Genomic DNA, 27,697 nt, shown 5'->3' with positions numbered 1-27,697 from the left:
GGTCTCTATCACAACTATTCAGTTCTGCCATTGTGGCATGAAAGCAGCCATAGACAATACATAAATAAATGAGCATAGCTGTCTTCCCATAAAACTTTATTTACAAAAACAGATGGGGCCCCAATTCCTTAGTTTGCTGACTCCCTGCCAGGAAATATCTGGCATCTCAACTTGAATGACTGTTGGCCAGTATTCAATCCAGGCTTCAGTTAACCAAACAAGCACATTCAGATCCAATATCAGGTGCTCAATGTAACACTAAAATCTCAAAGCCTGAATGAATGAAACCATATAAGTATACTTGCCCTTCCTAGCCTTTATATTTTATTCTTTTTAAACAGACATGCCTAGAATCCACCTATGTTCTCTCTGACACAAATTAACAAGGCCTTACTGTTTGTTTGATGTAGTGTTCTGCTCCAGGTTCAGACAAAAGGGGGTGCATTGTGTGTACAGAATTTTATTTTTATTATTTTTTAAAATATGCAACACTTCATGAATTTGCATGTCATCCTTGCTTAAGGGCCATGCTAATCTTCTCTATCATTCCAATTTTAGTATATGTGCTGCTGAAGTGAGCACTGTGTGTAGAGAATTTTAAAGAATAATAAACCAACTATATGTCTTCTTTTTATTATCACCATGTGCTGGAAATTATAAAAATGTCAGTAATAAATTCCTCCATTCTGCTGGGGGTGCTCCACCACTAGCCTCTTTTTGTTGAAATGCCACTGTTAGGTTATTTCCTCTAGGAACTGAGTAGGCATTTCTCTTTGTGGGCCATGAGGAGTTTAACTCTCTCTATAAGCCTGGAGATAATGAGGGGATATGGGAGTTCCTCCAGATAAAAGGCAATCTCTTGTGATGTAACTGACCCAAGAGAAATTTCTAAAAGACTTTTATGTGATGAAAAGATGCTCAACATCACTCATCATCAGTGAAATACAAATCAAAACCACAATGAGATACCACCTCACACCAGTAAGAATGGCTAAAATTAACAACTCAGGCAACAACAGAGGCTGGTGAGGATGTGGAGAAAGAGGATCTGTTTTGCACTGCTGGTGGGAATGCAAACTGCTGCAGCCACTCTGGGAAACAGAATGGAGGTTCCTCAAAAAGTTAAAAATAGAGAGATTCCACCTACACCTACCTAAATAACCCAGAAAACCGCCAGAGGATTAGCAGAACGGAGTCTCTGGAGCCAAGCGCAGACGAGAGGCCCACGGAAGAGGGTAGGAAGGGTGGCGAGGCGGTGCGCGCTCCACGGACTGGCGGGAGGGAGCCGGGGCGGAGGGGCGGCTCGTGGGCCAAGCAGAGCCCCCGAGTCTGGCTGGCAAAAGCGGAGGGGCCGGACGGAGTATGTTCCGAGAGCAAGCGCGACTTAGCGTCTGGGAGGTCATAAGTTAACAGCCCTGCTCGGAAAGCGGGAAGGCTGGAGGACAAAGGGAGGGAGAGCTGCTGAGCCCTCAGTTTGGTGGGGAACAAAGGCGCTCGCCAGTGCCATCTCCCTCGCCCATCCCCCACCCAAAATCCCAAAGGGAATGAGTTCCTGCCAGGGAACTTGCTCGCTCCTCCACGCAAAAACCCAACTCTGTGCTTCTGCGGAGCCAAACCTCCGACAGCGGATCTGACTCCCTCCGCTGCCACAGGGCCCCTCCTGAAGTGGATCACCTAAGGAGAAGCGAGCTAAGCCTGCCCCTCCTGCCCCCGTGCACCTTGCCTACCCACCCCAGCTAATACGCCAGATTCCCAGCACCACAAGCCTGGCAGTGTGCAAGTAGCCCAGACGGTCCACGCCACCCCACAGTGAATCCCGCCCCTAGGAGAGGGGAAGAGAGGGCACACGCCAGTCTGACTGTGGCCCCAGCAGTGGGCTGGGGGCAGACATCAGGTCAGACTGCAGCCCCGCCCACCAACTCCAGTTATACACCACAGCACAGGGGAAGTGCCCTGTAGGTCCTCACCACTCCAGGGACTATCCAAAATGACCAAACGGAAGAATTCCCCTCAGAAGAATCTCCAGGAAATAACAACAGCTAATGAACTGATCAAAAAGGATTTAAATAATATAACAGAAAGTGAATTTAGAATAATAGTCATAAAATTAATTGCTGGGCTTGAAAACAGTATAGAGGACAGCAGAGAATCTCTTGCTACAGAGATCAAGGGACTAAGGAACAGTCACGAGGAGCTGAAAAGCGCTTTAAACGAAATGCAAAACAAAATGGAAACAACAACAGCTCGGATTGAAGAGGCAGAGGAGAGAATAGGTGAACTAGAAGATAAAGTTATGGAAAAAGAGGAAGCTGAGAAAAAGAGAGATAAAAAAATCCAGGAGTATGAGGGGAAAATTAGAGAACTAAGTGATGCACTAAAAAGAAATAATATACGCATAATTGGTATCCCAGAGGAGGAAGAGAGAGGGAAAGGTCCTGAAGGGGTACTTGAAGAAATAATAGCTGAGAACTTCCCTGAACCGGGGAAGGAAAAAGGCATTGAAATCCAAGAGGCACAGAGAACTCCCTTCAGACGTAACTTGAATCGATCTTCTGCACGACATATCATAGTGAAACTGGCAAAATACAAGGATAAAGAGAAAATTCTGAAAGCAGCAAGGGATAAACGTGCCCTCACATATAAAGGGAGACCTATAAGACTCGTGACTGATCTCTCTTTTGAAACTTGGCAGGCCAGAAAGGCTTGGCACGATATCTTCAGTGTGCTAAACAGAAAAAATATGCAGCCGAGAATCCTTTATCCAGCAAGTCTGTCATTTAGAATAGAAGGAGAGATAAAGGTCTTCCCAAACAAACAAAAACTGAAGGGATTTGTCACCACTAAACCAGCCCTACAAGAGATCCTAAGGGGGATCCTGTGAGACAAAGTATCAGAGACATCACTACAAGCATAAAACATACAGACATCACAATGACTCTAAACCCATATCTTTCTATAATAACACTGAATGTAAATAGATTAAATGCACCAACCAAAAGACATAGGGTATCAGAATGGATAAAAAAACAAGACCCATCTATTTGCTGTCTACAAGAGACTCATTTTAGATCTGAGGACACCTTTAGATTGAGAGTGAGGAGATGGAGAACTATTTATCATGCTACTGGAAGCCAAAAGAAAGCTGGAGTAGCCATACTTATATCAGACAAACTAGACTTTAAATTAAAGCCTGTAGCAAGAGATGAAGAAGGGCATTATATAATAATTACAGGGTCTATCCATCAGGAAGAGCTAACAATTATAAATGTCTATGCGCTGAATACCGGAGCCCCCAAATATATAAAACAATTACTCATAAACATAAGCAACCTTGTTGATAAGAATGTTATTGCAGGGGACTTTAACACTCCACTTACAGAAATGGATAGATCATCTAGACACACGGTCAATAAAGAAACAAGGGCCCTGAATGATATATTGGATCAGATGGACTTGACAGATATATTTAGAAATCTGCATCCCAAAGCAACAGAATATACTTTCTTCTCGAGTGCACATGGAACATTCTCTAAGATAGATCACATACTGGGTCACAAAACAGCCCTTCATAAGTTTACAAGAATTGAAATTATACCATGCATACTTTCAGACCACAATGCTATGAAGCTTGAAATCAACCACAGGAAAAAGTCTGGAAAACCTCCAAAAGCATGGAGGTTAAAGAACACCCTACTAAAGAATGAGTGGGTCAACCAGGCAATTAGAGAAGAAATTAAAAAATATATGGAAACAAATGAAAATGAAAATACAACAATCCAGACGCTTTGGGATGCAGCAAAGGCAGTCCTGAGAGGAAAATACATCGCAATCCAGGCCTATCTCAAGAAACAAGGAAAATCCCAAATACAAAATCTAACAGCACACCTAAAGGAAATAGAAGCAGAACAGCAAAGGCAGCCTAAACCCAGCAGAAGAAGAGAAATAATAAAGATCAGAGCAGAAATAAACAATATAGAGTCTAAAAAAACAGTAGAGCAGATCAACGAAACCAAGAGTTGGTTTTCTGAAAAAATAAACAAAATTGACAAACCTCTAGCCAGGCTTCTCAAAAAGAAAAGGGAGATGAACCCAAATAGATAAAATCATGAATGAAAATGGAATTATTACAACCAATCCCTCAGAGATACAAACAATTATCAGGGAATACTATGAAAAATTATATGCCAACAAATTGGACAACCTGGAAGAAATGGACAAATTCCTAAACACCCACACTCTTCCAAAATTCAATCAGGAGGAAATAGAAAGCTTGAACAGACCCATAACCAGAGAAGAAATTGAATTCGGTTATCAAAAATCTCCCAACAAATAAGAGTCCAGGACCAGATGGCTTCCCAGGGGAGTTCTACCAGACGTTTAAAGCAGAGATAATACCTAACCTTCTCAAGCTATTCCAAGAAATAGAAAGGGAAGGAAAACTTCCAGACTCATTCTATGAAGCCAGCATTACTTTGATTCCTAAACCAGACAGAGACCCAGTAAAAAAAGAGAACTACAGGCCAATACCCCTGATGAATATGGATGCAAAAATTCTCAATAAGATACTAGCAAATCGAATTCAACAGCATATAAAAAGAATTATTCACCATGATCAAGTGGGATTCATTCCTGGGATGCAGGGCTGGTTCAACATTCGCAAATCAATCAACGTGATACATCACATTAACAAAAAAAAAGAGAAGAAACATATGATCCTGTCAATCGATGCAGAAAAGGCCTTTGACAAAATCCAGCACCCTTTCTTAATAAAAACCCTTGAGAAAGTCGGGATAGAAGGAACATACTTAAAGATCATAAAAGCCATTTATGAAAAGCCCACAGCTAACATCATCCTCAACGGGGAAAAACTGAGAGCTTTTTCCCTGAGATCAGGAACACGACAGGGATGCCCACTCTCATCGCTGTTGTTTAACATAGTGCTGGAAGTTCCAGCATCAGCAATCAGACAACAAAAGGAAATCAAAGGCATCAAAATTGGCAAAGATGAAGTCAAGCTTTCACTTTTTGCAGATGACATGATATTATGCATGGAAAATCCGACAGACTCCACCAAAAGTCTGCTAGAACTGATACATGAATTCAGCAAAGTTGCAGGATACAAAATCAATGTACAGAAATCAGTTGCATTCTTATACACTAACAATGAAGCAACAGAAAGACAAATAAAGAAACTGATCCCATTCACAATTGCACCAAGAAGCATAAAATACCTAGGAATAAATCTAACCACAGATGTAAAAGATCTGTATGCTGAAAACTATAGAAAGCTTATGAAGGTAATTGAAGAAGATATAAAGAAATGGAAAGACATTCCCTGCTCATGGATTGGAAGAACAAATATTGTCAAAATGTCAATACTACCCAAAGCTATCTACAACATTCAATGCAATCCCAATCAAAATTGCACCAGCATTCTTCTCGAAACCAGAACAAGCAATCCTAAAATTCATATGGAACCACAAAAGGCCCCGAATAGCCAAAGTAATTTTGAAGAAGAAGACCAAAGCAGGAGGCATCACAATCCCAGACTTTAGCCTCTACTACAAAGCTGTCATCATCAAGACAACATGGTATTGGCACAAAAACAGACACATAGACCAATGGAATAGAATAGAAACCCCAGAACTAGACCCACAAACGTATGGCCAACTCATCTTTGACAAAGCAGGAAAGAACATCCAATGGAAAAAAGACAGTCTCTTTAACAAATGGTGCTGGGAGAACTGGACAGCAACATGCAGAAGGTTGAAACTAGACCACTTTCTCACACCATTCACAAAAATAAACTCAAAATGGATAAAGGACCTGAATGTGAGACAGGAAACCATCAAAACCTTAGAGGAGAAAGCAGGAAAAGACCTCTCTGACCTCAGCCGTAGCAATCTCTTACTCGGCACATCCCCAAAGGCAAGGGAATTAAAAGCAAAAGTGAATTACTGGGACCTTATGAAGATAAAAAGCTTCTGCACAGCAAAGGAAACAACCAACAAAACTAAAAGGCAACCAACAGAATGGGAAAAGATATTTGCAAATGACATATCGGACAAAGGGCTAGTATCCAAAATCTATAAAGAGCTCACCAAACTCCACACCCGAAAAACAAATAACCCAGTGAAGAAATGGGCAGAAAACATGAATAGACACTTCTCTAAAGAAGACATCCAGATGGCCAACAGGCACATGAAAAGATGTTCAACATCGCTCCTTATCAGGGAAATACAAATCAAAACCACACTCAGATATCACCTCACGCCAGTCAGAGTGGGCAAAATGAACAAATCAGGACACTATAGATGCTGGAGAGGATGTGGAGAAACAGGAACCCTCTTGCACTGTTGGTGGGAATGCAAACTGGTGCAGCCACTCTGGAAAGCAGTGTGGAGGTTCCTCAGAAAATTAAAAATACACCCACCCTATGACCCAGCAATAGCACTGCTAGGAATTTACCCAAGGGATACAGGAGTACTGATGCATAGGGGCACTTGTACCCCAATGTTTATAGCAGCACTCTCAACAATAGCCAAATTATGGAAAGAGCCTAAATGTCCATCAACTGATGAATGGGTAAAGAAATTGTGGTTTATATACACAATGGAATACTACGTGGCAATGAGAAAGAATGAAATATAGCCTTTTGTAGCAACGTGGATGGAACTGGAGAGTGTGATGCTAAGTGAAATAAGCCATACAGAGAAAGACAGATACCATATGGTTTCACTCTTATGTGGATCCTGAGAAACTTAACAGAAGCCCATGGGGGAGGGGAAGGAAAAAAAAAAAAAGAGGTTAGAGTGGGAGAGAGCCAAACATAAGAGACTGTTAAAAACTGAGAACAAACTGAGGGTTGATGGGGGGTGGGAGGGAGGGGAGGGTGGGTGATGGGTATTGAGGAGGGCACCTTTTGGGATGAGCACTGGGTGTTGTATGGAAACCAATTTGACAATAAACTTCATATATTGAAAAAAAAAAAAAGTTAAAAATAGAACTACCCTATGACCCAGCAATTGCACTACTAGGTATTATCCAAGGAATATAGGTGTGCTGTTTCAAAGGGGCACATGCACCCCAATGTTTGTAGCAGAGCTATTGATATAATAGCCAAAGTACGGAAAGATCCCACATGTCCATCAACAGATAAATAAAGATGTGGTATATATATACAATGGAGTATTACTCGGCAATCAAAAATAATGAAATCTTGCCATTTGCAACTACGTGGATGGGACTAGAGGGTATTATGCTAAGCGAAAATAGTTAGAGAAAGACAAATATATGACTTCAGACATATGGACTTTAAGATACAAAACAGATGGGGGAGCCTGGGTGGTTCAGTCAGTTCAGTGTCCGACTTTGGTTCAGGTCATGATCTCACCGTTCGTGGGCTCGAGCCCCGCATCAGACTCTGTGCTGACAGTTCGGAGCCTGGAGCCTGCTTCGGATTCTGTGTCTGCCTCTCTCTCTGCTCCTCCCCTGCTCATATGCTCTCTCTCAAAAATAAATAAAGATTAAAAAAATTTTTTTAAGATACAAAACAGATGAACATAAGGGAAGGGAGGCAAAATTAATATAAAAACGGAGGGGGACAAAACATAAGAGACTCTTACATACAGAGAACAAACTGAGGGTTGCTGGAAGGGTTGTGTTTGGGGGGGATGGGCTAAATGGGGAAGGGGCATTAAGGAGGAGACTTGGTGGGATGAGCACTGGGTGCTATACATAGGGGATGAATCACTGGAATCTATTCCAGAAATCATTATTGCACTACATGCTAACTAACTTGGATGTAAATTTAAAAATAAATAAAAAATAAAAATAAATGCTCGGTGATAGTCATCACATCACTATGGTATTTAAATTCCTTTTCATACATTTAAAAGAGATACAATAATTTCAAATGTGAATATTTATAATACACTAAAAATTTAATCCTTTTAAGTCAAGATAAAAATTTTAGATGTCAACATCAAAATGTGTGAAAGTATATACATGGTTTCATAAAATATTTTTAGGTAGGGGCACCTGGGTGGCTCAGTTGGTAAAGCCTCCGACTTCGGCTTAGGTTGGTGGGTTCCAGCCTCGCGTCAGCTCTGGGCTGACAGCTCAGAGCCTGAGCCTACTTCGGACTCTGTGTCTCCCTGTCTCTCTGCCTGTCCCCCACTCGAGCTCTGTCTCTGTTTCAAAAATAAATAAAACATTAAAATAAATAAATACATACATACATACTTTTCTCTTTAAAAAAAAGTACAATTTCTGCGAAATAAAATATCAAATAGCAACATTTATATTTGCTATAGATGCCAAAAGCCTTGGCATTTTCAATGAGATGTTTCATGCTTACTCGAGAAGTCATTTATCACAGATGTTCTAAAATGCAATCTCAAATGATTCCACTTACTGAATTGCTGCCTTTGTGTGTGAATGTATGTGTGTCTGTGTGTGTGTGAGAGACACACTTTATACTATGAAAGCTATAAAAACCATACATACTTTGAGTGTGCATTCACTAAATGGAACACCAGTAAGTAATGGCCTTTGCCTTACATTATAGATATCAAAACTTCTAAATCACGGCTTGGGTGGCTTGGTTGGTAAGGTGTGGGACTGTTGATTTCAGCTCAGGTCATAATCTCCCAGTACGTGGGACAGAACTCTGGGACTGGGTCCAGGCTGACAGTCTGGAGCCTGCTTAGGATTTTCTCGCTCTCTCTTTCTCTGCCTCTCTCCTGCTCAAGCGCTCTCTCAAAATTAATAAACAAACAAACAAACAAACAAAGCCTTCTGAGTCCTGTGAAAAAGAAGAGGGATCCTAGGATATTTTTATGTTCAGAATAACTAGTGCTAAATACTAACGAGCATTTTGCCAGGAACTGTATTAAGTACTTTCCATAAAATACCTCATTTATTCCAGCAGGCAACTCTGTGTGGTATTATTTCCATTGCTTTATATATAAGGAAATGGAAGCTTAGAAAATTCAATTTTCTGAAACTCTAGCAGAGTCAGGAAATCTTACCATAACTGAACAGTTCGCTGCCTTCAATCACGAGAAAGTGTCAAGGAATCACATGTATTAGCACTTCAAATAAATTATTTTTCGAAACAAGGAACATCTAACGATGCTTGACTCTTAGACACTCCTGTCCAGGTTAGCTTGGGTCAGTGGTTCTCACGGTGTTTAACAGCTTTGTTAAATAAAGCACAGACTTGCGGAATCCCTCTCGCTCCCAGGGTGGGGTAGAGAAACAGAATTCCTAGCAAGTTCCCCGGTGCTGCTGCTGCTGCTCCGGAAGCTACGCCGTAAGAATCTTTGGTTTATGAGTTTTAATCCTAAAACCATTGGGACAAGTGTTGGTCTGGGCAGAGCGATGGTAACTCCTAACGTGTTTCAGAAGCCTAGACTCCACTTTCTCCTGCGACAGGAACCCCCAAATCGTGGGCGTGCCCCGAGGCCTTGTCCGCCGCCAACTCCGCCCTGGGGTGTGGCTCCGGCCCCGCCGCGGGCCTCGGCGCTCCATTGCTCTCCCCGCCAGCCTCGCCTGGCCCCGGCCCCGCCCCCCGGTGGGCCCATTGGCTCGCAAGGTCCACCGGGCGCCTCTGCCCTCACGCCCATTCCGCAGAGCTGGCCAGGCTGAGGCGCTGCTGCCGGAGCGCGGGGTGTGAGACGTGGCTCGTTGGCGGAAGAGCCATGTTGGACTTTGCGATCTTCGCCGTTACCTTCCTGTTGGCGTTGGTGGCAGCGGTGCTCTACCTCTATCCGGTAATCGCCGTCTCGGCCTCGGGGTCTCTGACAGCCGCCCCAGCCTCCGTTGCCGCATCCGCGTCGCTCTGCGCGCAGTGGGCCGCAGGGAGCGGGCCTGAGAGGAGGGCTCCCGCTCTCGCTTGTGTTCCCGTTCCCGCATCGCGCAGCTGCAGCTCTCGGGCATGTGACGCCTCGCGGGGTGCGCGCGGGCTGCGCTGGGAGAAGAGCGGAGCGGGCGGCTGGAGGACCCCTCTGGCGCGCACGGCCAAGGACGCGTTGCCGCCTGAGGGCTTAGGGCCGTTCTTCTGGGTTCTGCCTACGTGCTCCCGGCACTTGCCACGCCTCTGTCATAGGCTGCGTGAGCAGTACTTTGGGGTGACTTTTGGGCAGTAATCCTGCCAAACCCAAATTCCATTTTCCAGGGTGTCTGGGAGGAAACTTGAGGGTGCGAGAGTGCTCCACTCCTTTGTCCTTTTCTGAGGATTCTCCTGGATTTTTTTTTTTTTTCCTCCTTCGTGCCCTGCCTTTCGATCAGTCTTTCGGTCTGTTAACGAAATCCAAAGTCCTCACGGCCCAGATCGGTCTTGCTCTTCGCAGGGCCTCGGAAACAAATGGAGGAGCTGTGGAATGAGCGTTGTGGTGGGTTAGTTCCTGAGCTTGAAGTAGCGACTTTGCGTTAGCTCTGAATCTTGTTCTACTAGACTTACCTGCTTGCCTTTATCAGCCTCAGAGGGTGATTCTGAGAGGGAAAGGAGCTAGTAGATGAGCAATCATCTCTTAACCTGTTTACAAAACACGGTGGTGTTTTCGTGGAAAAAGTTAAGTAGCTGAGCTCCCCAAAACCTCACTGATAATAATGAGGGAACACCTTAAATGTTCAGAGATGGTAAATGGATTAGATTGGAATATTGCAGCTACACAACCTGTAATGTCCTGTATCCTATTTATCTAGAAACTAAAGGTTTAATGACTCCAGATCCTGAGGTTTTTTTGTTTTTTTTTTTTAATTTTTTAAATGTGTGTTTATTTTTGAGAGGGAGAGACAGCACAACGGGAAGGGCAGAGAGGGGGAAGGGCAGAGAGAGAGAGAGAGAGAGAGAGAGAGAGAGAGAGAGAGAGAGAGAGAGAGAGAGAGAAGAGAGGGAGACAGAATCCGAAGCAGGCTCCAGGCTCTGAACTGTCAGCACAGAGCTGGTTGCAGGGCTCGAACCCACCAGCCATGAGATCGTGACCTGAGCCGAAGTTGGACCCTCCAACAACTGAGCCACCCAGGTGCCTCTCCAGATCTTGAATTTTTGATAATCTTTAAATGAGATTGCCCTTTGATTAGTCTATAGGAAGGAGCACTGTTTAGTCTTTCAGCCAAATATGGTTCCATGTACTGGCTATACAGCAGTGAACAAACCAGGCAGAAAATTCATATTCTGGTGAGGGGGAACAGATAATATAAACAAATAACACTAAAATACTAGTATTAAGTATTATGGAGCAAAATAAAGTTGGGAACAGGTAGTGTTATTTTAAGGTAGGATGGTCAGTTTTTTTAAGGAAAAATATTCCAGAGTGGCTGCACCAATTTGCATTCCCACCAACAATGCAAGAGGATTTCTTTCTCTCTACATCCTTGCTAACAGTTGTTATTTCTTGAGTAGAACTATCCTACAATCCAGTAATTGTACTACTGAGTATGTAACAAAAAATGCAAAAACTCTAATTCGAAGGGATACATGCATCCCTATAGAGCATTATTTATAGCAGCCAAATTATGGAAGTGGTGCAAGTGTCCATCCATAGATGAATAAAGAAGATGTGATGTATACTTACAATGGAATATTATTCAGCCATAAAAAAGAATGAGATCTTGCCATTTGTAGTGACATGGATAGAGCTAGAGAGTATAATGCTAAGTGAAATAAGTCAGAGAAAGACAAATACCCTATGATTTCATTCATTTTTGGCATTTAAGAAAGAATAAATGAGCAAAGGGGGGAAAAGAGACAAACTAAGAAACAGACTCTTAACTATAGAGAACAAACTGATGGTTATGAGGAGAGGTAGTGGAAGGATGCATGAAATAGGTGATGGGGTTTAAAAAATTTTTTTTTTTTTTTTAATGTTTATTTATTTTTGAGACAGAGAGAGACAGAGCACGAATGGGGGAGGGTCAGAGAGAGGCAGACACAGAATCCGAAACAGGTTCCAGGCTCTGAGCTGTCAGCACAGAGCCCGACGCGGGGCTCGAACTCACGGACTGCGAGATCATGACCTGAGCCGAAGTCAGCCGCTTAACCGACTGAGCCACCCAGGCATCCCAAGGTGATGGGGTTTAAAGAGTGCACTTGTCACGGTGAGCCCCACATGTTGTGTGAAAGTATTAAATCACTATATTGTACACCTGAAACTAACACGGTATATTAACTATACTGGAATTTAAAATTAAAAATATTAATAAAATAGGATGACCAAGAGGTAAGGAGAAATTGGAAGAGAGACCTGAAGGAGATGAGGGAGGGAGCAAGCCATTCAAGTATCTGAGAAAGCATTCCAGACAAAGAGAATAGCATATGCACATCTTCAGGGGGAAACATCCTAATGTGTTCCAGGAAAACAGAAGACTAGTGTGGCTGGAGTGGAGTAAGAAAGATAAAATCAGAATGATGGGGAGGAAAGGCAGGTTTTTGTTGTAGGCCAGTTTATGGACTTGGCATTCATTCTGAAGTAGGCCACTGGAGGGTTTCAACAGAAGAGTGACATTTTAAATTTAAGGGAGTTAAAAATTTAATATTATTAGTTAAATCTTAAGCAAATCATTTTGACGGATATGTTAAGAATAAACTTGTGGACCTAGGGTAAGGGTAGAAGTAGGCAGGGTAGTTAGGAAGCTGTTAAAATAATTTTGGTGAAATCTGGTGCTAGCTTGATAGCAGAGATGGTGTGGAGGGAAGAGGGGTATGTTTCATTTGGAGCATAGACAATTTAATAGGAGGGAAGGTGGAATATATCGGCATACATGTAGGCAGATGATAGTCATGGTGTGGAAGTTATTTCCTGATTGCTTTCATTTTTTCAATGGAAAAGTAGCAAGATTATCAGGTGGGGATAGGGGATTTAAAGAAAGAAAAGGAGCAGAGCCATCTAGAAGATTACAGAATGATAGACTAGGGAAGTGTGTGATTTCCAGGCAGTTCACTGGAGGTTCATGAAATTAAAATAAGACTAGTCAGCATGGTTGTGTTTCTCTTCAGCTGTGTGGATTCAGGGACAGTTTGTCAGATATTGGATTTAATTAGAATTGGTGTTTTGCTGGGACACCAGGATATAGGGCAAAAGGATACAGGACAAAGGAATGTTTATAATGACGTACCATGGAATCTAAGCTGAGTAAAGTAGAAAATGAATATGTAAGTGGGTGTGTTAAAAGTACTTTTTGGGGTAAAAATAGTTTTTGGAGTGAAGATAATAAAAATAGTTGAGAAGGAAAGATAGGAGGTGCTTGGAGATTCGGATGCTTAATGTTAAAATTCTGGAGATGTTGAAGTTTTTGGTCATGTAAAAATCTAATTTATGGGGACGCCTGGGTGGCTCTGTTGGTTGAGCGTCCAGCTTTGGTTCAGGGCATGATCTCGTGGTTTGTGAGTTCGAGCCCTGCGTTGGGCTCTGTGCTGACAGCTCAGAGCCTAGAGCCTGCTTCGGGTTCTGTGTCTCCCTCTCTCTCTCTGCCTCTCCTCCATTCACACACTCTCTATCAAAAATAAACGTTAAGAATTAAAAAAAAAAAATCTAATGTATGACCATGGGAATGAGTTGCTAAGATAGGGTGGAGGCTTGAATAGGGGAGAGATGGGTCAGGGAAAGAGGATAAACTTCTGTAGGTATAGGAGTCTGGGGATGAGAGAAGACCTAAGGTTGGTAGTCCTGGCCTTTGTGTGGTGTCTAATATAAGTAAGGAAAAAGATCATAATAACACTCTGGATAGTCTCAAGGCCAATGGTAGTGGTGAGGCAGTGAAATGGGGAGATTGAAGTTTTGCAGGGTTTTGTCCAGGTGCATACCAATTTTGGGATCCCTCTCATCATTTTAGCTATTTGGGAGATGTGGATGTAGTAAAGAGTGGGAGAGCATTTTACCTGGCATTCTGAGGTTCACTCTTCATTTTTGCGGATGAAATGTGGCATTTGCTATAGGAACCATTTTATCCAGAGGATGCACAGACTTCTAATGCTACCTCTTCCTGTTTGCTGATGGAGTTGTGGAAGCCAGGATTAGGTTAGTGGAGAGGGATTGTACTTAGTATTTCCGCATCGTTAGAGTTTATTCACCCCTGCGTGTCAGTAGTTTTTTCCAAATATTCAACATTTCTGTCATAACACTACTCTGTGAAGGTGTCCAAATATTCAAAGACATCAGTTGCATTTTCTTCAGCATGAAGATACACATTCTGGAGCCATCCATCTTCCTTCCCCAGCTGGTACTGGTTATAGTCTCCTTCAGTTTAGCTCTTGTTCTTTTACTATCACTGTGGGTATTCTCTTCACCTGTGTTATGTACCCTATTTCCTGCATGCCTCACAATCCTTTCTTGTTTCACTTGCTATATATGCTGCAGTGCATCATTTTACAGTAGCTTCCTAAGAAAGTGTGCATGGAAAATACATTTTATGAAACCTAGCTTATTTGAAAGGTTCTGTTCTAGCTTTACACTTGAATAATAGTTTGGCTTCATATTAGATTATAGAATATTTTCCCTTAGAATTATAGGTGCAACCACTCCGCCAGCCTGTTTTTCCTGAATTTGGAATCTTGAGGTTTACTTCCAGAAGGATGGTAATCAGAGGAATAAAGAATCTGTATGCCAACTTTTTAAGAATTGGTTAAGTCTGTGTCTTACCTTATGTCTTATCCAGGCTTTCTGGTTACTGAGTGCAAATCTGATTGCTTTTTTAGGAATCCTCCTTCTTCCTCTGCAGACTCCTAGAGGAGGCCTCTCAACTATGTCAATTAATCACTTCTCCAACAGCTTAACACTTTCAGAAATTTGTTGAATTGTTCATTCTGTTATTTCCTCTCCCTTTCTCTTTATTTTTGTTTTCTCCTTCCTTATTCACTTTCATTTAGTGGGATTTCAGAAGGAACAGATAATTGATGAATGTTATGGATCTACCATGTTTAAAGAGAAATCAAGAAGCTTGCTTTATGATTAATAATTTTATCCCAGGAAATTGAAAGTAGGATTTTTTATACCACTGGGTTTATCTTTTTTCTAATTTCCTCCCTATTTAAAATATTAAACTTGAAAGTTTCCATTATTGATGACTGTAGGACAGAATTATACACTGTAGATTTCATTGTTATCAGCTAAATACAAGTGACACATACTATGCATACTATTACCTAGATAGCATTCTTGTAGTATTTAGCAGAAACTGAAAAACTCTATAGTTAGTACCGTTCAATCTAGTATTTCTCTTTTGGCATATATACCCCAAAGGAGGAAAAAAGTAAAGTTTTACAAAGATTTTTATAGCACTACTTATATTAATGAAAAAACAAAAGAAAGAAAAAAAAATAGCCGAGATGTTTTATAGCAGTATAGTAGGAAAATGATAAAGCAATTTCCTTTTTAAAAATTTTTTAAAATTCAATTAAAAAAATTTTTTTTAGTGTTTATTTATTTTTGAAGAAGAGAGAGACAGAGCATGAGCGAGGGAGGGGCAGAGAGAGAGGGAGACACAGAATCCGAAGCAGGCTCCAGGCTCTGAGCTGTCAGCACAGAACCCGATGCGGGGCTTGAACTCATGAGTTATGAGATCATGACCTGAGCCAAAGTCAGACGCTTAACCAACTGAGCCACTCAGGTGGCCCTCAATGTTTTTTTAGTTTTTAAAAATGTTTATTTATTTATTTTTGAGAGACAGGGAGAGTGCACAAGCAGGGAAGGAGAAGAGAGACAGAAGGAGATACAGAATCTGAAGCAGGCTCCAGGCTCTGAGCTGTCCGCTCAGAGCCTGATGTGGGGCTTGCACCCAGGAACTGCAAGATCATGACTTGAGCTGAAGACGAATGCTTAACTGACTGAGCCACCCAGGTGCCCTAGGCAATTTCTACTACATGATGAACATAGTTTAGCCTTTAAATGTTCAAGTATGTTGAATCACTATGTTGTACACATGAAACTAATATAACACTGTATGTTAACTATATTAGAATTAAAAATAAAAAAGGAAACCTCTTCTTTTAATTAAGATATAAAACAATAAATGCTCAAGTAAAGAAATATTTATTCATTTACTTATGTAATGTTAATTAGGAAAAAGAAAGGGGGCAGAATGCTAGATAGATAAATGCTGACTAATATTAATCAAAATTGTTGACAAAATTCAGAATTGATCCTGGAGTAAATATTTCATGTTATTTTTTCTATAAATATTTAGTTTATTTAAAAATGATAAAAAGCTGGGGAGCCTAGGTGGCTCAGTCGGTTAAGCATCTGACTTCGGCTCAGGTTATGATCTCATGGTTTGTGACTTCGAGCCCCGCGTCGGGCTCTGTGCTGACAGCTCGGAGCCTGGAGCCTGCTTTGGATTCTGTGTCTCTCTCTCTGTCTGCCCCTCCCCACACACACTCTGTCTCTCTCAAGAGTGAATACACATCAAAAGAAAATTATAAAAAGTCATATTAAAGAATAATATGCTTGTCATAAGATAAAAACTAAGAAAAAAATAACATTGATCCCAAAACATAGCAGCTGTAACCCCAGTATAAAATTGTAAATATTAAAATTTTACATACTTTTCCCCAGTTCATTTTAGAGGTTGTTACTTGAGCAATTTGCTATGAATTATTTTATTATTTGTATGCCACACACCTCAGTGACTGTATGACCCTGACAATGATGACTATATTTGGGCCGTCTGAATGGCTCAGTCAGTTAAGCATCTAATTCTTAATTTCAGCTCAGGTCATGATCTCGCAGTCATGAGATTGAGCCCCAAGTCAGGCTCTACACTGAGCATGGAACCTGCTTAAGATTCTCTCTCTCCCTCTGCCCCTCTCCCCTACTTGTGCATGCTTTCTCTAAAACAATTTAAAAACTGACTACATTAAAGCAAAAGATGAATATCATATTGTATTTTGGTAAATTCTTTGGCTAGAAAGAGAACAGTTTTAGGAATGAAACTCTTGTAAGCATGACATTGATTTTTTTTTATAAGCCAAGCCAGAAGGGACCATACGTAGACTCAGAACAACAACAAAAAAGGTACTTTGTTATATATTAGTTGATATAGAATGGATATTAAAACTTTCAAACTTGTTAGTTTAATTGACACAGAGGAAGCATATTAAGATTATTCTTTTAAATACAAAGAACCCAGTTTTTGTATTTTAATACAGAAAGAATTCTTGATATTCAACCAAATTGGAAAGCCATCACTTAGTCATGCAGATGTCTTGGCAAAACATCTGACTTATGGGTTATGTGATTATACATTAAGTTATATGTTATACATTAAGTCATTATACTAAACTATTTTAAAATTTCTCCTTAAGGCTTCTAGACAAGCTGCAGGAATTCCAGGGATTACTCCAACTGAAGAAAAGTGAGTAGTTATTATTGTTATTATTTTTTGGAATTCAGTAGAGTTAACTCTTATTTAATTTTTGGTATCAAAACTAAACCATATTTGTAAATTACATAGTTTATTTAATTCCTTTATTTACTCTAAATTTATCTCTGGGCCTAAACCTGAACTTTGTTAAGAACAGAAAGGAGAGCTGTATAAACAAAAATTTTAATTGCTTTCAGGTATCTGGCTGGCTTATTCATTAGAACATCCAACTCTTGATCTCAGGGTTGTGAGTTCAAGCTTCACTTCGGGTGTAGAGTTTACTTTAAAAAATAAATAAGAAATAAAAAGTTACACACACAAAATCTGAAAAAAAAAAACCAAAACTTTAATTGCTTTCACTTTCTCTAGCCAGAGTATTGAAAATAAAAAACAATAATTAAGATAGAAGGAAATTAGAAAAAAATGCCAGAACTGATCTGATGATTTAAATCAGCCTATGATGATGTTCATTGCTATTTCAAAATGAGATGTTGCAAAAATGGGGTTATTTTCCATTGTGTAAGTCAGATGTTCCTTGTGTAGCTTTTTTCTTGGTTTGAATTGTTACAAATTCTCAAAATATCAGAAAAATCCATATCTAAATATAACTACAGAAAGTAAGGAGTCAAATTTAATTAAGTTTTAGATTTTGCAATAATTTGCATTTCATTCAACTCTGCTCTCATCTGTTGACACAGTTAATTCAGTATCAGTTATTGTTTTTCTGATTCTTCCAAGTTAAATTTCTTATTTTTCCAAGTTATTTTTTTCAAATGTTGTTCTTTTCTCAGAGATGGTAATCTTCCAGATATTGTGAAGAGTGGAAGTTTGCACGAGTTCCTGGTTAATTTGCATGAGGGATATGGGCCTGTGGTCTCTTTCTGGTTTGGCAGGCGCCTTGTGGTTAGTTTGGGCACTGTTGATGTCCTGAAGCAGCATATCAACCCCAATAAGACATGTAAGTTTATTTTTTTTCTAATTATCTGATCCTTATCTTTTACGAATAAACATCTATACATGAAGAGCCACACATTGTTCATGGGTAAGACTAGCTAACATTTGTTGAATGTTTTATACTATATGCCAGACATTATGCTAAGGTCTGTATAATTAGTACCTCACTGAAGTTACAGTGTTGTAAAATGATTATTTTTCTCCTCAGTTTATAGATATATACAGTAGAATCCCAATATAAATTCCAACAGGATTTTTTTGAAAAAAATAGATCCAGGGTGCATCTGGAATAGTAAAGGTACTTGAGCAGTCAGAAAGCATCTAGAAAAGAATATTCATGAGGGGAATACTTATACCATCTGATAGAGCAATGTGCTATAAATCTAGATTAATTTAAAGAATCTTGTATTATGATAAGACTAGACAGATTGATGGAGTAGGTAGTCTGGTAGACAAACCAAGTATACATGATAAGAGAGCATTTTATGATAAAGGGGAAAGGTGATAAACGGTTTTGGAAAACTGGTTAGCTATTTGGAAAAAATAAATCTACATCCCTGCCTTGCTCTTTATAGCAAAATAAATTCCAAATGATTAAAATTTAAAGTCCTAAAAAGTATTAGAAGAAAACGTGGTTAAATATCAAATTGAGGATAGGTGTTGATAAACCTTTTCTTACCATGAGATCTAGGAGCCATCAAGCACAAGATAGGTAAACTATCTTAAATTTTTATGTAAATCTATATAAAAATGAGAAACTTCAGTACAATAAAAAGCACAGATTACTACCCATGATGTGTAGTTGATTACTATATTTCTGTAAAATAAAAAGGCACCCTGAAAAAGTTTAAAAGAGATGGGGAAACTATTTACCATCCATATATATAAGTAAAAACTAGTAAGAAAATAAAAATAAAATGGAGATATAGAAAAATGGGCAAAAACAAGGTAATTAAGAAAAGAGGAAATAAAAATGGCCAATAAATAAATGAAGATTTCAACCTGTCTAATAATTAGTGGGATGCAAATACAAGTTTTACCTATCTTACTTGGAAGATATGAAAAATATTGGCAAAATGCATTGTTGCTAAGGGAATAGGCAAACATGGAATGTAAATATTTTATAAACTTGGGAGAGAGGGTTGGCAGGATCTTTGATTTAGCAATAATATCATAAATAATTTATCATAAGTTGATATTCATATAATGAGAAAAGACATATTAATATTATTTACAATAAAAATTTGAAGCAAAGTTAAATGTTAGTGGCTGAATGAAAAAATATAATCAGGCCTTAATATGCTGATGTAGATTTATTTTGTTTACCAAATATCTATATGGCCTACTATATGCCAATACTATTATAAGCCATTTACAGATATTAACTCATTTAATCCTTAGAACAACCTTATGAAGTAGACATTAGAGAAAACTGAGGTGCAAAGAGGTTAGGTCATTGGCCCAAGATCACACAACTTATTAGTGATAGAAATGGGACTTGAAGGTAAGCAGTCTGGCCTGAGTTTGTGTTCTTAATCACTAAGCTTTCCATAACATGGAAGGATGGCTCTGTCAGGAAATGCAGAGATGAGTAAAACCAGACGTGGTCTCTGCTCCTGTGGAGCTTATGGTGTATTGGGGAGTAGGAGAACCATGTAAACATTGAAGTGATCATACTAATGAACTGGGAGAAGTGCTCTGAAAGAAGTGTTTGTATTTGTAAAATCTGACATTTTTCTGTTTCCTTCTGTTAAGTAATGTTAACAGCTATAAAAACAAAACAAAACAAAAGCAGTCTTATTGGGGCAGCTGCGTGGCTCAGTTGGTTGAGCAGCGACTCTTGACTTCGGCTCAGGTCATGATAGCACAGTCATGAGATTGAACCCTGTTTGGGGCTCTGAGCTGAGCGTAGAGCCTGCTTGGGATTCTCTCTCCCTCTGCCCCTCCTCTCTCTCTGTCAAAAAAAAAAAAAAAATGCAGTCTCAAAAATGTTTAACATTATCTCTCTGGTGAAATTTAGATGAATTTTCTTTTGCATTTTACTGTTGTTTTAATTGTTTACAATGACAATGTATTTTTTTTGTATGAAACAATATAGTCATTAAAGAAACACTTAAAAAATGGATGAAAGAGAAAAAAGAAATTTCTGCACTCAGCCAAATAATTTTAACTGTAATACTTAACCTTTACACACCAATAACAATTTTGCTTTAAAACCAGTGGAATGAGCTTTTTTAAAAATCAAAGATATTGTTGTCATGTAGGTAGAATATTTATGTTAAGTATTAATTATTTATAGTGTAATTGCCAGTCAGGATATTGTATTCTTAACAGTTTTTATTGCCTCTTGAACTGTTCATATTTAGGAAAGATAATGAAGGGAGTTGGGAAAAAAGTTGGCATGCTGTTAGCTACAGTCCCCTACCTCCTTGATCTCTTTGTTTTGTGCTAGGTTTTTATAGTTGTTTTCTTTGTTTTCAGTTCTGTTGCCCACTTGGACTCAGAAATGCTTAATTTGTCTGTTTCAGCGGACCCTTTTGAAACCATGCTTAAGTCATTATTAAGGTATCAATCTGATGGTGGGAATGTGAATGAAAACCACATGAGGAAAAAATTATATGAAAGCGGTGTGACTAATTCTCTGCAGAGTAATTTTGCTCTCCTGCTAAAGGTAAGGTGATGAGAAGTGTGGCCCAGAATTCTTTAATACAGATGATAGTATATTTTTGACTATTAGTGTGTCTTGTCTTTGCTACTTTTTTTCTTGTCTTTCTAAGCTGATTTTTATTCTCCTGAAATTCTAAAACAAAACAAACAACAATAAATAATCTTCACACCTGTACTCTTCTGTGTAAGCTGGAATAATGGGAATGGAGAGAACCTGAACAAATTTTCTGTGTCAATAGATTTGTCCTTTGTGTTCAGGCCAGACTCTAAACTAGTCCCAAAACCTGATCTAAGCTCACTTAAAACACATTCTCTTGTTAAAACTGCAGATTTACTGGGCCTCTGCATAGACAAAACTAAATCATACTGCAGAGGGATCTGGCATTTTTTTTAAACAATTTTTTAAATTTATTTTTATTTTATTTACTTATTAAAGCATTTTTTTAGATGTTTTATTTTATATTTGAGAGAGACAGAGAGAGAGCATGGGCAGGTGAGGGGCAGAAAGATGGAGACACAATCTGAAGCAGGCTCCAGGCTCCGAGCTGTCAGCACAGAGCCCAATGTGGGGCTCAGACTCATGAGCAGTGAGAACACTACCTGAGCCACAATCAAACGCTTAACTGACTGAGCCACCCAGCAGCCCCAACAGTTTTTTTTTTTTTAATTTTTTTTAATGTTTATTTATTTTTGAGATAGAAAGAGAGCACGCATGAGTGGGGGAGAGGAAGATAGAAGTGGAAACACAGAATCTGAAGCAGGCTCCAGGCTCTGAGCTGTCAGCACAGAACCTAACACAGGGCTCACTCAAACTCACAAACTGCAAGATCATACCTGAGCCAACGTCCGATGCTTAACCAACTGAGCCACCCAGGCGCTCCTTAATTTTTTTAATGTTTATTTATTTTTTGAGAGAGAGTGTGAGTGGAGAAGGAGCAGAGAGAGAGGAAGACACAGAATCTGAAGCAGGCTCTAGGCTCTGAGTTGTTAGCACAGAGCCGGATGGAGGCTCAAACCCTCAAACTGTGAGATTGTGACCTGAGCCAAAGTTGGACACAACCAGCTGAGCCACCCAGGCACCCCTAGGGATCTGACATTTTTAAGATGTTCCACAAATGACTTATTTACAAAGTTTGAGAACAACAGTAATCCATACTATTTACTTTTTGTCCCTAAAGATCCTTAGCTGAGCCCTATGTGCTGACAGTTCTCTGTGTCCCAATAGCACTGTTCCAAACCTTCACCCTTATTCTACTATTGCTAACAAATCCCTTTGCTTGCTGTAGGTGTCTTTGCCTCCTGGTTTGCTGAGACCATAGTGTCCCTTACCTGTAAATTCCCTCAATATCCTATTTCCCCACAAACAAACTCTATCCATCTCAATCTTGTTCTTTCTTGTCATTTTAAATCTTAAAGAACCCTTTCTTCTGTACAAAACTAATCCATCCATTTGTGCTCTTTAAAAACAATGGAATTGGGGCACCTGGGTGGTTTAGTTGGTTGAGCGACCGACTTCGGCTCAGGTCATGATCTCACAGTTTGTGAGTTCAAGCCCCGCATGGGGCTCTGTGCTGACAGATTAGAGCCTGGAGCCTGCCTCAGATTCTGTCTCCCTCTCTCTTTGCCCCTCCCCCACTCATATTCTGTCTCTCTCAAAAATAAATAAACATTAAAAAAAATTTTAATAATGGAATTTATAAAATTAACGTATGGTTGCTGTAGAAAACATTTTATTTTTTATTTTTTTTAATGTTTATTTTTGAGAGAGAGACAGAGACAGAGCACAAGTCGGGGAGGGGCAGAGAGAGGGGGAGACACATAATCCAAAGAAGGCTCCAGGCTCTGAGCTGTCAGCACAGAGTCTGACCCGGGGCTGGAACTCACGGACTATGAGATCATGGCCTGAGCTGAAGTCGGATGCTCAACCAACTGAGCCACCCAGCCACCCCGGAAAACATTAACTTTATTATTATTTTTTTTATAATGTTTATTTTGAGAAAGTGGGGGAGCGGCAGAGAGAGAGAGAGAGGATCCCAAGCAGGCTCTGTGCCATCAGCTCAGAGCCCGATGTGGGGCTCAAACTCACAAATTAGTGAGATCATGAGCTGAGATGAAGTCAAGAGTTGGACATTTAGCCGACTGAGCCACCCAGGTGCCCCAGAAAGCATTATTAACTTTAAATAAATCATTCATAATATCACTATAGATGTATGTGTGGTTGAGATCATACTGTATGTATAATTTTATATACTTTTCACCTTAAAATGTATCACAAACGTTTTTCCATGCCATTAGAATTTCCCCCAAAATAACTAAAATTATGTTTACTTTTTTCTGATTCATTTTATAAAATATGGAAAAATTTAGGAAATCCTAAGGAAAAAAATAAACATTTTTAATGCTATCCATTACTCATTGATAACCATGTTCAACATTTTAAAATGCTTTCTATCATTTTATTTTTTCTGTACACATTAGAATTTTAATCAGCATCATACTATATTGATAGTTTTAGATTCTGAATTGTTTTTAAGATTTTATTTTTAAGTGGGGCGCCTGGGTGGCTCAGTCGGTTGGGCGTCCGACTTCAGCTCAGGTCATGATCTCGCGGTCCGTGAGTTCGAGCCCCGCATAGGGCTCGGTGCTGACAGCTCAGAGCCTGGAGCCTGTTTCAGATTCTATGTCTCCCTCTTTCTCTGACCCTCCCCTGTTCATGCTCTCTCTCTCTCTGTCTCAAAAATAAATAAACGTTAAAAAAAAAATTAAAAAAAAAAAAAAAAGATTTTATTTTTAAGTAATCTCTACATCCAAACTCACAACCCCAAGATCAAGAGTCACATGCTTTACTGACTGAGTCAACCAGGTGCCCCTAGATTCTGCATTTTTATTTCCATTTTATTATAAGCACTTATAACATTATTCTTTGATAATTACATTTGAAAAGAGTGTCTACTCTCAATTTTACCTTCCAAATATCTTTCAAATTGATCTTCTTTCAATCAGCACTGCCACCATCCTAGTTTAAGCTTCCATAATCTTACCTCGATTGCTTGTTTTTTTAACTTCTCTCTGCCCTTCTCCCCTAATTCGTTTTCTATCCTCTGCAGGGATTCTTAAACTCTTCTTATGACACATATCCCTTGTACCTTTAGTGAAACCTATGGAGTCCTTCTGAGAATAACATTTTAAAATGTGTACCTACAGGGCTGTCTGTGTGGCTCTCAGTTGGACATCTGACCCTTGATCTTGACTCAGATCATGATCTTTGTTCGTGAGTTTGAGCCCCACATTGGGGCTCTGTGCTGATGGCACAGAGCCTGCTTGGGATTCTGTCTCTCCTTCTCTCAGCCCCTCACCTGCTTTTATGCTCTCTCTCTCTCTTAAGATAAATAAATAAACTTAAAAATATGTGTAACTACAAGGGAAAACGATATACTAATAAGAATATTATTTTTTAAAAATTTGTGATATTTTAATGTATGTACCTCATCTTCATTATTTTTTTTAATGTTTTATTTATTTTTGAGAGTGCAAGTGGGGTAGGAGCAGAGAGAGTGGGGGACAGAGGATCCAAAGCAGCCTCTGTGCTGAGAACAGTGAGCCTGATGCGGGGCTCAAACTCTCATGTGAGAGCATAACCTGAGCCGAAATCGGATGCTCAACCGACTGAACCACCCAGGTGCCTCTATACATCATTATTAATTCATTAAATAACAAGATCTAGCAATGTTTCTAAAACTTCCATAATTTTAATTAAGTTTTTACATTTAATGGATTCTATTTTAATTTTTTATTTTTTTTAAGTTTTTATTTAAATTTCAGTTAACATTAGTGTTATATTAGTTTCAGGTGTATAATATAATGATTCAGCAATTCCATAAATCACCTGATAGTAATCACAAGTGCACTCCTTAATTCCCATCACCTATCTCCCTTCTGGTAACCATCAGTTTGTTCTGTACAGTTGAATCTGTTTCTTGGTTTGCCTCTCTCTCTCTCTCTCTCTCTCTCTCTCTCTCTCTCTCTCTCTCATTTTTTTCCCTCCCTTTGCTTCTTTGTTTTGTGTTTTAAATTCCACATATGAGTGAAATCATATGGTATTTTCTGATGGAAAATACTGTCTTTTCTGACGGACTTATTTATCATAATACTCTCTCACTCTACCCATGTTGTTACAAATGGCAACAACAATGCAAAAGATTTCCTTCTTTTTATGGGTGATTAATATTCCGTTGTATACATATACACCACATCTTCTTTATTCATTTATCAATGGATGGACATGAGCTATTTCCATAATTTGGCTATTGTAAATAATGCTGCTTTAGGGCCGCCTGGGTGGATTAGTCAGTTAAGCATCCGACTTTGGCTCGGGTCGTGATCTCACGGTTTGAGCCCTGTGTCAGGCTCTGTGCTGACAGCTCAGAGCCTGGAGCCTGCTTTGGATTCTGTGTCTCGCTCTCTTTCTGTCCCTTCCCCACTTGCGCTCCTGTCTCCCTCTCTCTCAAAAATAAATAATAAACGTTAAAAAAATTTTAAAAACAAAAAATAATGCTACTTTAAACATCGAAGTGCATGTATCCTTTTGAATTAGTACTTTTGTATTCTTTAAATACCTAATAGTGGATTGCTGGATCATAGGGTATAAAACTTTCATAAATTAACTAACTGATGGATTGGGGCATGGAGCCCAATACAGGGGTTGAACTCATAACCTTGAGATCAAGACCTGAGCTGAGATCAAGAGTTGGATGCTTAACCATCTGAACCACCCCGGTGCCCCAAAACTTCCATAATATTAAAGTAATGGCATTATGAGGGACAAAACCATTATTTTGAGAGTTTTGTAATAAGTGTCATATGATGTGTACATATTTGAAATTTGTATCGATGACAGAGTCAAAGGACCTATATTCACAATTAAAAGAAATGCTAAATTTCAATCAGGGGTGAGTAAAAAATAAAGATTTTTCTCCTTCATTCAATTTCATGAACTGCTGGATTCTAGGTAGAGACCCTTTTGTGTCTGTGGACTTGAGATTCAAAACCTGTGAGAATAGATATTTTCAAAATGCAATTCTTAGTTTAATTTTTTAAAAATGTTTTTATTTATTTATTTTTAATTTTTTTAAATGTTTATTTATTTTTGACAGAGAGAGACATAGTGCAAGCAGGGGACAGGCAGAGAGAGAGGGAGACACAGAATCCGAAGCAGCCTCCAGGCTCCGAGCTGTCAGCACAGAGCCTGATGTGGGGCTTGAACCCATGGACCATGAGATCATGACCTGAGCCGAAGTCAGACACTGAACCGACTGAGCCACCCAGGCACCCCTGTTTTTATTTATTTTTGAGAGAGAAAGAGAGACACAGAGCATGAGTGAGGGAGGGGCAGAGAGAGAGGGAGACACAGAATCTGAAGCAGGCTCCAGGCTCTGAGCTGGCAGCACAGAGCCCAACGCAAGGCTCGAGCTTGTGAACCATGAGATCATGACCTGAGCCAAAGTTGGACACTTAACCAACTGAGCCACCCACGTGCCCCTGCAATTCTTATTTTGTTATTTCCTTAATCAAAAACCTCCACTGGCTTCCCTTTGCTCTTGGGACAAATTCCAGAATATTTAATGTAAGTTTTAAAGGCCATTTGTGATTTAGCTTGCCTACTTTTCCACCCTCATTTCTCATTCTTATTTGTGCTTATACTCTAGCCACTTTGGTTTTCTTTTAGTTTTATACCTTGTTCTCTCCTGTCTCAAGGCCTCTGTATATGCTGTTCTCATCGCTTAGATTGTCTCCTCTAACTACTCACATACCTAGTAAATGCAAGTTCATCTTTTAGCTCTTAGTTTGAATGTCACTCCTCAGGGAAACCATCTCTAATTATTCCACTGTCCCCTTTTAGATGCTGTCATAGCAGTCTGTACTTTTCCTTCACAACACTTTCCATTTTGTTAATTACATTTTGTGTAATTCTTTGAATGTCTGTGTCCTAAACTGTATGCTCTATGCAGGGAAGGACTATTCTGTATTAATTATGTCTGTATACTTGGCTCTTGGTGTAGAATAGACTCTTAGTAAACATTTATTAAAACTAACAAGGTTAGGGGCACCTGGGTGGCTCAGTTGGTTAAGTGTCCAGACTTCTAAAAAATTTAGCAAAAAAAAAAAAAAAACAAAACCTGACCAGTTTAAAGTTTAGTCATTGTCTCCTTTGTTTTCTCTATGAGTCAAACTCATCTCTCTATTTAAAAAAATATGTATTTTTTTAATGTTTATTTTTGAGAGGGAGACAGAGTGCAAGTGGGGAGGGCAGAGAGAAAGAGGTAAACACAAATCCAAAGCAGGCTTCAGGCTCTGAGCTGTCAGCACAGAGCCCAACGCAGGGCTCAATGCGCTAACCCTGAGATCATGACCTGAGCTGAAGTCGGATGCTTAACTGACTTAGCCACCCAGGTGCCCCATCTTCTGTCTTAAGAAATAGGCTTCTCATGTTGCCTGGCCAACTCCTACTCTAGTATCCAGTTTAGTTATGTACCCTTCTTCATGCACCTTCTTTAAACTACAGTAACAACCTGACATGACAAAATTAAATTGATTTTCTTATCTTTCTCCCTTCTTAGATTGTGTTTTCCATCTCCTTTTTTCTTACCTTTGTGCTTCAAAATGTAGTTATTTATTTTGTTGTATGTTTGATGTAGCTCCTTGGAAATAGGAT

At 39.5% G+C, this 27,697-nt stretch overlaps 1 protein-coding gene, 1 long non-coding RNA gene and 1 other non-coding gene across 3 annotated transcripts in view; 1 reads left to right on the top strand and 2 right to left on the bottom strand.

Moving 5' to 3' along the window:
* Positions 1 to 477: 477 nt before the first annotated feature.
* Positions 478 to 582, bottom strand: LOC128772656 (U6 spliceosomal RNA). Its single transcript, XR_008416813.1, has one exon. It is a non-coding gene; the product is annotated as a U6 spliceosomal RNA (small nuclear RNA).
* Positions 583 to 7,920: 7,338 nt separating this feature from the next.
* LOC128778036 (uncharacterized) lies at positions 7,921 to 9,567 on the bottom strand. The gene is made up of 2 exons (XR_008423358.1): positions 9,033 to 9,567; positions 7,921 to 8,192 (listed from the first exon to the last, which is right to left on the bottom strand). It is a non-coding gene; the product is annotated as an uncharacterized LOC128778036 (long non-coding RNA).
* Positions 9,568 to 9,593: 26 nt separating this feature from the next.
* Positions 9,594 to 27,697, top strand: part of CYP20A1 (cytochrome P450 family 20 subfamily A member 1) — a 79,874-nt gene continuing 61,770 nt past the window's right edge. The window contains exons 1-4 of the mRNA XM_019446315.2: positions 9,594 to 9,776; positions 17,306 to 17,355; positions 18,156 to 18,322; positions 20,847 to 20,989. Of these exons, the coding sequence (XP_019301860.1) occupies positions 9,705 to 9,776; positions 17,306 to 17,355; positions 18,156 to 18,322; positions 20,847 to 20,989 (432 nt within the window). The 5' untranslated portion in view covers positions 9,594 to 9,704. The remainder of the gene's footprint in view (positions 9,777 to 17,305; positions 17,356 to 18,155; positions 18,323 to 20,846; positions 20,990 to 27,697) is intronic.

The sequence above is a fragment of the Panthera pardus genome, unplaced genomic scaffold (assembly GCF_024362965.1).
Source record: "Panthera pardus isolate Hobbes unplaced genomic scaffold, ASM2436296v1 HiC_scaffold_10, whole genome shotgun sequence".
NCBI classification, from domain to species: Eukaryota; Metazoa; Chordata; class Mammalia; order Carnivora; family Felidae; genus Panthera; species Panthera pardus.
Note: the sequence above shows the minus strand (reverse complement) of the source record. Positions and strands in the feature narration are given on the sequence as shown.